At 38.9% G+C, this 12348-nt stretch overlaps 1 protein-coding gene across 1 annotated transcript in view; it reads left to right on the top strand.

Annotated features, from left to right (window-relative positions):
* LOC131592178 (UPF0606 protein KIAA1549-like) overlaps nt 1–12348 on the top strand; it is a 142499-nt gene that overhangs the window by 87324 nt on the left and 42827 nt on the right. The window contains exons 8-10 of the mRNA XM_058863506.1: nt 2259–2404; nt 8928–9105; nt 11251–11435. Of these exons, the coding sequence (XP_058719489.1) occupies nt 2259–2404; nt 8928–9105; nt 11251–11435 (509 nt within the window). The remainder of the gene's footprint in view (nt 1–2258; nt 2405–8927; nt 9106–11250; nt 11436–12348) is intronic.

The following is a 12348-nucleotide window of genomic DNA, read 5'->3' as shown; positions in this document are numbered from 1 at the left end:
AAGTGTCTACTCTCCATATTGACAATATGCCACATTGATTTTTAGGTATCTATTTTAAGTGAAAATTAAAATTTTATTTGTGTGACACTTTCTACCAAAACATGCCTGGAATAAAACACAGTGAAAATAGATTAATTCTGAGTACATGAAGGAGTTTCATCACATTTCATTGATCTCTTCTGATTCATTCACGGAAGATCCCTCCCACCAAAGCCTTCTGAGTGTTTTATTCTGTAATTTACAGGTGTGGTTGAGCTGTCACGTTTAGGTACTCAAAGGCAGCTGAGGTTGCCTGTCTGCTTTAGGTCTTACCTGCTGCTTTTAAGATGGACTGGTGAGGAGGCTTTGCCTACCAAACTTGTTGTTAGGGTGCAGGTGCCCCACTGGATACACTCTTGTCTTCCTACAACTTTTATCTCCCATGATTCACCTGTTGTATGGACTTGCTCTTTTTTCCAGGTTTTCCTGTCTCCTCTCACCAGTCACCGCTTTAAGCAGAAAACAAAATTGTACCTTAATTTCTGAAGCCCCATGTGGTTTGTTTCAGTGAAGAAAGATTTAGAATTTCAGATAATGCCCACTAATGTGGGAAAAGCTCCTATGCATGTCTCATAACCAGTGACATCCTTCCTTAGAGATTTGTGTTGGCTTTTTTGGCTACACCTGCTCCCTCTCTTGCTCAGCCTTGGGTTCGTCCATTTCTGCTGAAAATTCCCTTAGCTCCTGCAGTAAAATAAAAAGTTCTTCCGTCTCTGAAATTGCATTCCCATGGGTTTTGACAAACTTCTTGCCTCTAAGATTTTGAAAGCCAATTGCAGCAACTTCTTTTTTTTTTGCTGTAGAGGAATTTTTTGTAGTCTCAGTTCTTGCAGGATTCTGGGGAGAGCTAGTAGACTTTGGCTGGGTCAGTGCTTTCAGTCAGCGTTTTGTATTGTAAGGGTAATGAATCATGACATGGGAAAGTGATAGAATCTATGCATGTAAAGATTTTTAGTATCAAATTACCCAGATACATGTGCATGTATCCCAATAGTCATAAAAAGCTGGGGTATGCGATGTTCTCCCTCTGTTGTAGAATATAATTCATGCTATTAAACATAATTTATTGATACTGAAATCCAATACACAGGCAAGAAGAGTTTTCTGCTTGGTGTATATAATAGCCTTAAGTCACTGTCTATTTTGCTATTTAATTCTGAGATACTTAGTCTGTGATTGAATTTAGAAGACAGATATTGTTGATCTCAGTGAGAAATCATGAAAATGTTTCCTTTTTCTGACATCTGCAGTGAAAATCTTCAAATTTAAAAAGTAGCTTTAATATATTTGATTTTAAAATTTAAAAAAATTAAATTTAAATGAGTTTTGTCTAATTGGTGGCTTTTTATCAAGCACTACACTTAAAAGAAAATGGGGAAACAGAAAGCTGCTTCTAAAAAATGCAAACATTTTTAGTGGAGGAGAATTAAAATTGAATTTATTTGATGCCATCAGCAGTGCATTGGTTTGCTGTCCTGGAGGATTGTTCAGTTGGATCATTTGAATGACTATTGCTCCATTCACTCTGCATTTCTCCAACTGGATGCCATCTTGCTAGTAAAAGTCCACCTTTTTTTTCATTTTCCTTCAGGGATCCCTCTCAGCGTTAGCTGCCCCAGTGACCCAGGGTACCTGGTTGCCAAGTGAGCAAGGCTGCAAACCAGTTTTTTTCTGCTGTGATTGGCATACTTGTTAATCTTATCAGGGGAAGTTGCACTTGAATGCGCAGCTTCGTTCATGTGCTGCTGTTCTACTTTTACTCCATCACTGAACCCTTGCCCTCCCCACTCTGTATCACTTCTGAGCACAACGCTTTTGATTGCAATTAGTTGAAGCAGACGACTTAGACTAAGTTTTCTCTTTTAGTAGTTTTTAAAAATTCATTGAATGCTCATGATTTTATGCATTTTTAGAACTGAAATAGTTTCCTTATTATCCTGGGTCTGTCTAGCATGGTTAAGGTTCTAAAAAAATCCTTTGCCTGAATTTTTTATTTTTTCCCCCCCAAAATTACTTATTTTGACTTTTTCCTACCAGATGTCTCCCTTTTCCAATAAGTAACCTCCAGCTGAACAGGTCAGAATTCCCATTTAAATACAGGTGCTCTCAAATTGTCCCTGAGCTGTCACACTCAAAGCTTGCAACTGAAGTTGTGGAGAAGAAACTGAGAAGTTTTACTAATGAATTTGTTTTCTTGGCTTGCTTTCTGTGCAATGCAGTTCTCCTGGGTGTCGTGGACCAGCGCATTCAGGAGGAAGTGTTTCGGGCTGAGATGGAGCGCAAACTCGCTCACCTGTTAAACGAGGCTCTGGTCAGAGGGCGGATATGGAGACGGGCCAGTTTTGCAGGCAGCAACATTGTGCAGGTATGAAGAGCTCAGAATCAGAGGATGAGAAATAAAGGATGATAAATTATTGAATAAGTTAACATCAGTGTTAACAAAGTGTTCAGGTTTTGAGTTGAGAAGTATAACTCAAAAGCACGTGTCAGCTTTAGCTAGCTGGTGATACTTGGGTTTTGCACATAAAATAGGGTGGTTCTTTTAAGCACCACATGTCTTTTAAGCTAAACATAACAAATACAAATAACTGATTAAGTGTCTACTAAAAATTTCAGATGGCTTCTTAGAACATTGAAAATTTTTTTACCAACATCTTTTTAAAAAAATGTTATATCTCGTTTGGCTTACATGAGGTGCCAAGCAAAAGGAGACAGGATGATCATCTGAAAAAAATTAATCTCTTGGGGCAGCTACTTCACAGCTCACTGTGATGTTTTGGCAGTGGTGTAGAAATGCAAAGTAGAATCATATGTGGCTTGATGCAGCAGTAGAGTACTACATTCTACCCCTTCATATTTATCACAATACTCCCGGTCACATGTTTGGATTTCAGGTAGAAATTATTAATCACGCCAAACTTTGCACACATAGCAACTTCTGTTATCTGGAGTCCAGTGCTGCTTTAGAGTTCTGTCATGGGTGGATTTATTCACATAAAGTCCAAGAGGACTTGGATATTTAATTTAAAGTTTTAAATTCTGATATGTTCTTTTTAGTCAGTTCAACAATTTGAAAGCCAAAGTACTTTTTTAATGGCTCATCTTCTTAAAAATTACCTTTTCCAGCTAATCCGTTGACAGTTGGTTTACCTCCCAGATGCCCTTTTTGCATTTCAGACGTATTGTCTTTATTTAATTTAATTCTACAGTTTTTGCTACCACTTGAAATTTCCAGATGTTGGGATATTCTTACTTCTGCTTTCCTGTCTCAGAAACATCTGTTTCAGTAATAGAGATTTTATTTTATTTTTCTTCTGTACAGCTTTGAATTGCTGCAAATAGGTGTCTGCTTTCAGATCTCCTATTCCCAGCACCTCTTATTGCACTTTGTTCATTATGCCTTTGTCCTCCCTTTGCATATAAATTAAACAAATATTCCTTATGTTGCTAGCAAAGATACCACAGCCTATAAAACGTGTATGTTTAGATTACAGTTTAATGACTTTGCACAATAAAGCTCAGGTAATTTATTTTTTCATGCACAAAATTATGGGCATATCTTTTTTGGATAAGGAGTAGTATTTTGCAAAGTGAAAATACAGCATTTTTTCTTTTGACTTTGTATTACGTACTGGGACATAAGATGAGGTCTGCAGCTCATGTTCCAGACAGCAGTGCTGCTCATTTATGCCACTTAATTAGTGCAAAGAGCCTGCCAACTGCTGTCTTTGGGCAGAGGAGGATTCTATTCATTACAGTCAGCACATCTTACCATCACAGGGCTTCTCCAGGCACTCCCAGCCCACAGTCTCAGGTAGGGTTAGAGCTGTAATAAAGGAGATGTGCAGGAAGGGAGGCTGAGGAGATACCTTGCGGCAAGGTGTGTGTGCTGGGCTTTTCTGGATGAGAACAGCGGGTTACCTGCAGGTGCTACAGTACCTTGGTAGCTTCCTTGGCAGGATGCTCAGGTGTGTGGCAGGTGAGACAGCCTGAGAGGCTGTTGTGTGCAGCTGGACTGATGTGCCTGGTAGTGGGCTCCAAACTGAAGGATAGTTTCTTTCAAGGGTGTTCCCCTGTTAGCTGAGGATCTTGTCCATGGGCATCTGCTATAAATCTTTTACTGCTGTTAATTCTGTTCCTCATAGCCAAGTTTATAAGCTGTTTGAAATGTGTTTGTGTCTTCTGGGAAAGCTAATAATGTTTCTTGTGCTTTATATTCAGATTTTCCCGTATATATTTCTTGCACATAAATCAGTGACTCTTATGATAGTAGAGGACAATGAAGTGAAAATAAGAACAAAAGCTGCCAGCACCAGAAGTGTTGCACAGTTTTATTAACAGACCATGTATATATGTCCATTAAGGACTAGACTCACATTTCACTTGTGTTATGACCCTGTAGACCGGAGTTTTTCCTGAGGTGAAATGTATTTATAGTGTATTGAAATGTGACATTTCTAAGCTCTGTGGAAAATCAGGACTGTAGGTCAAGAGGTGAAGCAATTATTTGTGAATGTCACTGCAGGCATATTAGTTTCCTTTCACATGCTCAGGAAATAGAAATGATACCTTGTGAGGTTTAGATTTCATTTCTAAAGGCATGTGCTAGTACCTAAGAATGTTAAAAATTATGCTTTAAACCTAGACACACTGAAGAAGAGCTTTGGAGGGTTCCCAAATAGCAGGCTTTCCCCTCCTGTTTGACTGTCTGTGCTGTTAACAGGTGGCACTCCACGATAAAAAGAGAAAAAAGCCTGTAACCACTATGTACCAAAACCCCTCTGAAGCCTCACACTGGGTTGTTACACTTCTGATAGTTCCACTGATTTTTGTGTGACGTTGTGTTAATGTTTCACAGAGTAAGCCATACATATTTTCAATATGCATTTTCTGTTGCTGCAGATTTGAAGGCACACGCTTACTGTGGTTTGCATTGCATCTGCAGAGACCTGTGCTATATTTTGTCAATAGTTGACTGTAATAATTCTCATTACATTTTTTAGGGATTAAATGGCTTAATTGTAGTTTAAAAGTACACCAGCAGCTAATAAAAAAAATTAATTTTCCTTCATTTTAACACGCTTGCTCCTTTGAACCTAATAGAAAGTGAAAAGATTATGGTAGTAAATTTAAAAAAGCAGAATGTTCTGATTTAAAGAACATTCTGCTAAAACATTTGAACATCAGAACATTCTGCTAAAGAACATTTTAGCTGCAATGTGTGTGAGGAAGTAGCAGCTTACGAGAGGATGTAATGACTGAATTGATCTTTTTGTGAAGGCAAAAATTCGTTCTCTTGTTTTACTGCTGACAGCTTATGTGTCTCTCCTGTCTGAGGAAAGCATGTCTTGCTGTGAGTTTTTAGGTTTATAAATAAAGCCTTTGGGCACTGCTGCTGCTTCACCTTTTCCTCTGAGGCTTTTGGCCCCTCCAGCAGTCATCCCAGGCAGCAACTGGCCCCTCTTGTCAGGCTGCTCACAGCCTGTTCGTACCTCTGTGTGCTGACCATGCTACAGCTTGAATTAATTGCCCAGACACTAAAATCCTACTTTCTATAAGACAGAAAGAGGATATCTTTCAATTATTTTTTTCCTGATGTGTAGGAAGGAAAGAAAGTAAAATAATCCTCATGCCACGAGCATTGGAGATTGTGTGTGCATATCTGCTTCTTTCTTAGTAGTGCTCGTGCCTTTGAGACCCTGAGACAGTTCACCCAGGGGTTCCTTGCTCCTGTGGGGATTGCTGACCAGGACATCCCACTGGCTGCCTGAGACTCTGAGAATACCTTGGAAGCTTCCCCACCACTTGTATTTCTGTGCTTGAAATCACAAACTAGATTTTGTTACCAAGGCAACTCTGTTCACTGACCTATGATATTCACTTGAAAACACTTTTTAAATTAAATTTACTGACACCTGAACACAGTTAAGCCTTTCCTGTGTGGAGGTTAAGTGCACATCTAGTATCAACAAAGATGATATCATTTATGTACACAGAAGTTGAATTAGTTTTTTTCTTCTTTTTTTTACGTTCCCCCCTCCCTCCACTTTCTGCCTCCTGCGTTTACAATTCTTCTATCTCCTCCCTCCCTATTTCATCCCTCACTGCCAAAGTATAAATGTAAAATGCCTAAATGCTTCCTTACATGTGGACTGCTTTGCTGGATGCCTGGCAAATAGTATTTGTCTCTGCTTGCATTCTTAGAATTCTCAAGGACAGAGACTAAACCAGTCTGAAGCTGCACAAAGAGTATAATTTGGAACCATGTGTCACAAAACTTAGAACACAGAAACTGTATAGAAAACAGGTGCAGTGACTGTGTACCTCAATTCCAGTACCGGATTTAAAACAGATCAGTCCCAGTATGTCATTTCCTGTGTTTCAGCAAACTCAAAGGCCAGTTACAAAAATCAATAAGTAAAATTCAGTGGATCAGTGTAACAGAGATGGAAACTGAGGTATTCATATTGTCACAGGTACTGTGTTTATGTACAAGTTTTGTATTTGCTTTGGGACTACCGTGCTAGTCATCATCTCTCCCAGAATAGAAATCCATAACCATCTTCCCATGGTTTTGAATTTGTCTGCAACTTCTCTTTGTGAAGCTTCTCTCTTTGTATGGTGTGAGCAGTCATAAAATACTATGTATTGAGAATTATTTCAGATAAAATTTAGCTTAAAATAGTGAGCTTAGTTCATCAGCACTAGCCTGCACCTCCACTGAACTTTTTTGTGCTTGTTCCCATGTTCTCTGTACTGTGCTGAAATACCTCCAGCTACTTCTTCCTATCTCCACTCTCACTGTTCTCACTCATCCCTGTTCCTCAGCACAGAGAACCATATGCTGTTGTTTTTAATTCTGTGTTAAAATTTTTATACTTTCATTTGCGACATCTTGCGCTGGAATCTTGTCCTTCTTACCCTCTGCCTTTTCTAAAGGCAGCTGTGGAGAAGTTCCTTTGTTAACCCGTTCAGTCAGCTTGGGACTGTTACCTTATGTGTGAAAGACACATAATTGTACTGCTTCTTGGGTTCTTCACAGGCCATAAAATATATGACAGTTCAGTTTAACAATGTTCTTATTTTCTCTGATTCTGTGGCTTTGCTGTGCACAGAGGGGCTTCATAAAATTAAAATGAAGAACCCATTGATTTTCAGTCCCACATGGCCTTTCAATTCCCTCACCCTCCATGTGAGTTAAGTGCTGTGTGGGAAGGTCTCATCTGTGCTGGAAGCAGATACCAGTCTGTACACTCTGCTGCTCTGTGCACTGAGACCAGGCTGTAGCAACCCACCTGAAGCAGATATAATATAAAGCTGTGGGCATTTGTTAAGTAATTATATATTTGAGATCCATGAAGTCAGATTTAGCTTTACAGCTGCCAAATACGTGTGTTGAAACCTTATTTAGTGATGCTGTTTTGTTACCTTCAGTCAGGGATTTGTTTTCCCCTTAGCTGGTAGAAGAGTAAATGGTGTTCATGTGAGTAGCAGCATCATTTAATGGGTCCTGTTAGCAGCTCTTGCTGTTTTTCAGAGATCTGCACATTTTTCTGCTCTATTTGTAGGTATTCTGTTTCTTGCATGAAATATGGCTGACACTGGACATTATTCTTTGCTTTCTTTTTCTGATTTATCCTGGAAGACTTTTATGACAGTTGTGCTTTTTCTTGTTTAATTTTTCTCCCCTCTTTTTTTTTAAATTTATATATAGATCTTGCTGTTACCATTCCTGGGAAATGCTGTTTTAGGACATGTTGAGTTGCTGTTTCCCAAAACCAGAACATCATTCCTGTTGAGCTAGAAATTGTACTTCATTCCTTCAGCGTGATTTGTTTTGTTGGAAATTAGGAAGGAAACATTACAAAGATTTGCTTTTGTAAGCCTCAGACATGCAAACATTTGTGTGTTTGCTTTACTTTAGGCCTATGGGTAGTTTTGGAGATTATAGTTTATTAAATATGTACTTTATAGCAGAAGGATAATTTCTGAAGGAAGTAAAATACATTGTTCTATTTATGTCAGTTCCTTCCAGAGCCCTTCAAACCCTTTAAAAAAAAAAAATCATGATGGAATACCTCCTACTATTTTTTGTCCTGATTCTTATTAGAGCTCACCATTACATGGTAAATGGTTAAACAGAGGGGAGTTGTTATATAAAAAAAGATGTAATTTTACAGGAATTCAAAGTTATGTGGTTCTCATATGCAATGTGGATGTTTGGTGGTTAGAGAGTATCTACAGGGCTTCCTCATAGCATGCATTCTTTTGATTATTAATGTCTTTAGATGTAGGTAGGAAGAATTGCTTCCCACAGCGTCAAATACATTCCTTCCTGAGGAAAGGGGGATGTCAAGGGGAGCTGTTTGGAGGATGAAGGTGACTCTGCAAGTGCTTAAGTTGAAACAGAGCAAACAGTTTTATTTGATGGTAACAGAATATTTGCCTGTGTAGCTGCTTAACATTTAGAAAAACTGGAGCAAAGAGGTGTGTGTGTTATGAATAACAAATCAAAGTTAGAGTAGGTATTTAGAGAAGGGAGAAGTGCAGTCACACATCTTCTAAACAAAAATTGCTAAAGGCAGTAGAGGCTTCCAGGCTGGCACAGTGTTGATATCTTTAGAGTGAAAGCAGTTCTCTTGCTTACCAGATGTAAGATGTACATTGTTATGATACAAGAAGGCAGGGGGGAAAGGGAAGGTTTGCCATAAAAATGTATTTTATAAGGGATATATTTCCCTTTAAAGGAAAATACATGTTCCTTTATAAGGCTAAAATTTTCCTTTCAGTTAAAATAGGGGAGAGAGAGTATGAACTGTAAGACCAAATGTATGGGAGCTCCAAATAAATACAACTTAAAGTGTAAAAGCTTTGCAATTTCTTTTCAGATTGTGAACGTGTCACGCTTAGTTGGTGTTGATAACCCCGTGGAGCTGATCTATTTCGTGGAGGACCAGGATGGGGAGAGACTGAGCGCTCTGAAGTGCTCAGACCTGATGAACAGAGTTGATATCCAGCGGGCTGCAATCATCCTGGGATACCGCATTGAAGGCAGCGTTGCCCAGCGTAAGCCCTGTCAAATCCGCACCGGTGGCAGCAACGGCAAACAGGAAGGGGGTCTTCAGCTTCGGGGGTTATGGCGCTGCACGGTGCCCACTGCTGCAGTGGATTTTTTCTTGGAGTCCTGCAGCTTTGGTGCTCCTGAGGAAATCAGTTTCAGCAGCCTTACAGTGAGCTGTGCAGTGTTGTTTTGCCTCTTGAAGACCTTGCTGAGCTGAGGGTTGCAGCAGGGTCCTTAAGTCCAGCCGCACTCCATTCATTCCATCCTGTGCTGGAAAAGTACTGCGCTGACTAAAGAGCTTCCTGCCACTTCCATGTCATCCTGCTAGGCCAATATTTTTTACAGTTTGTCTTGTCCAGGAGCTTGCACAAACCCCACAGTTGTGAGATTGGAGGGCATTTTGGTGTGTTTCCTTTAGCTTAGTCATAGTTTAACACAAGTCACTGCTTTTTTGTCTGAATTACTTTTTCTGTGAAAGATGTACACTAAGGGTAGTCGGGGCATTTATTTCTTCCATTGAATATGATTGATCTTGGTTTTATTTGTTTGTCCATAGGTAATACATAAGTAATATGATCGTTTTAATGAATATAATATAGAATTAATGTGATTTTTTTCCTAGATACGCATCAGAATATATAGGATGGGGCATGTAAAGTCATATAATTACTTTATTTAGGAGGCTTGGTATATAAATAACTAACTTATTTATATATAAATTACATAAGTTAGTAGTGAGACAGAATACATACTCAAAATTCCATGTTACAATTTGGAAAGAAACTTGAAGGTATCTTAGGAACAGGCAAGTATGAGCTGCAAAATACCTCATTGGTATGAATACTTAATTACCTTTCCTCACTTCTGTGCAATATGGAGGCATAAGTTACATGGTACCACAGGGTATTTTGCCAACAGAACAAGCATGTGTCTGATGTTTAAAATTCTCTGCAGAAAGTAAAGAAAGAAAATAGCAATAATTGTACCATCTGTTTGTGTTTCTAGATTTCGTCCCTCATTAAAACAGTTGTGTACAGATAGGTCAGTAGCTCATATACATCTGCTTAATATCCATTAATGGGCTGTTACGCTGGTTAGATAGAAGTGAAAAAAATTGCAAGAATAAATTCTCTTTACAAAAATGATAAATGTTGAGAAAACTTCATAGTATATAATAAGCTATAAGATAGCTTATTGTGCATGTTGGAACTTGTTATCTTTGTCCTGTCATAAGAAAGTTCTTCTAAGAGTTAGAGTCATAAAAATCTTTAAATGCTTCTGTTGGAAGAAACTAGACAAAAAAAAGGTTATTTTTATAACAGTAAACTTAATGCCAGAAATAAGCTGTTAGATGTATAAAGTATAAGAATTCTATGTTCCTTTAAGTTCAAGGCTCATCACTGGAATGGCTACTAATAAAATGACATACAGAAGAAATAGAAATACTCTTTTTAACTTGAAAACATCCTTTTTAGAAAGTGCATCAATTTAACTAGAAATGTATTACTGCTGTGGTTTTCAGTTCCATAATTAACCGCTATGCAAAATAAGCAAGTAAAAGTTTTGTCATTTATTTCCGTTTACTTTTTACAAGAATGACTTGTTTGATTACACTTTCCAGCAGTTTTGTTTTCTGCTTGGGCCTAAAGGATCTCACACACTGACAATGAAACAGAGAGATGAAAAAAGTAATCACCAATGCAAAACTATACACCTTGTGGAGGAGGTTCAAATTGTTTGTGATAACAAAATGTTAAAGGGAAGAGGCAGCTGGTAGTACTGCCTAAAGCAGGAAACGGGCAGCAGTGTTGGAAAGTCTGTTTTACCCTTGCTAGTGGTAATTTTTTTAGACCAATTTTCACTATGTCAGCTTAGTTTTGGGTTACAGGATGATATGGTAGAAGTGCCATTTTCATCAGTATTTTAAGCACAGGTCTTCAGAAGGTGGGCCAGGACGATTGATCTCCTGCCCCATGCTTCCTGAGCATGCCATACCTTAACTTACAGTGGTATGACATTTCCTGTGATGTGCAGCTGGTTTTTGATAAATTCCTCAACTAGCATTTACAACAGAAAAATACATAACCTTGAAATGTCCTTGGTTTAAAACACAGCCACATAATACTGCTGTCTTCCTTTTAACTTTGCAGCTGTGGAGAAGCTGAAGGAGTCCACTTCAGAGACACAGAACAGCAACCTCTGGATTATCGTTGGGGTGGCAGTCCCAGTCGCCGTGGTGCTCCTGATTGTTATTATTTTATACTGGAAACTCTGCCGAACAGACAAGCTGGAGTTTCAGCCAGACACAGTGAGCAACATTCAGCAGCGACAGAAGGTAAAAGGGGAAGCTGTGCTGTGAGGAGCTTCAGTATTCTGAGAATAAACGAGTGTGAGACTCTGGGGAACACCTGGCATCCTTAACTAGCATGTGTAGACACAGTTTCAGAGCATTCCAGCTTAGAGCAGGCAGAAAAAAAAGGAGGAAAGTAGTCTAATGATAGTTGAACTCAAGAATCCCATAGTGTTTTATTTATTCTCCTGGGTATTTGATACTGCATTAGATAGATCCATCCTTCTGAAATGTGGGCACTGAGGCTGAAAGGAACCTTTCTTTATCACTTCATTTCAAGGCTGTGGCTGAGACTGAATAAGAAGAAATGTACTGAGTCTTGAATCACTGACCTTGTTTTCCCCAGAAGGCTGAATTTTTCTTTGGAGAGCTTCTGCTAACCAAATCTGACAGCTAAAGTGCACCACCCATCATACGTCATACTGGAACTAGAATTTGCTAGAACCTATCCCGGCTGCTCCATGTTCTCCCAGGGCTCTTTTTGTTGAAATTGTGAGAACCTGTTGCAGTGCTAGAACATTAATTAGTGGATCTGTGTGTGCCTGCATGAGTGAGCTTGTTTGCCAGTGTTGGTTAGGACAGTGAGAAATTCAGTACTCTTGTCTTTTTCTTGTCCAAGACTGTACATCAAAAAAATTGTGATACAGGTTTTTCACTAAGGATGTATTTGATAAAAGGAATGATAAAGTGCCTGAAAGGTTGCTTTCCTTTTACAACCAAAGAGAACTTGTGTGAGTCAGAAATACTTGTTACTCACTACATCTTCAGAGGCATTAATAAAGGCAAAATAATCTGCCTGTGCTAATCCCGTGGTACTGCAGTCATGTTCAGCACTGTGGCCTCATGTTCAGTCATACAGTTTCCTCCATAACAAGCCTTGTCTGTACACCATGCTCTC

Source organism: Poecile atricapillus, chromosome W, assembly GCF_030490865.1.
Source record: "Poecile atricapillus isolate bPoeAtr1 chromosome W, bPoeAtr1.hap1, whole genome shotgun sequence".
NCBI classification, from domain to species: domain Eukaryota; kingdom Metazoa; phylum Chordata; class Aves; order Passeriformes; family Paridae; genus Poecile; species Poecile atricapillus.
Note: the sequence above shows the minus strand (reverse complement) of the source record. Positions and strands in the feature narration are given on the sequence as shown.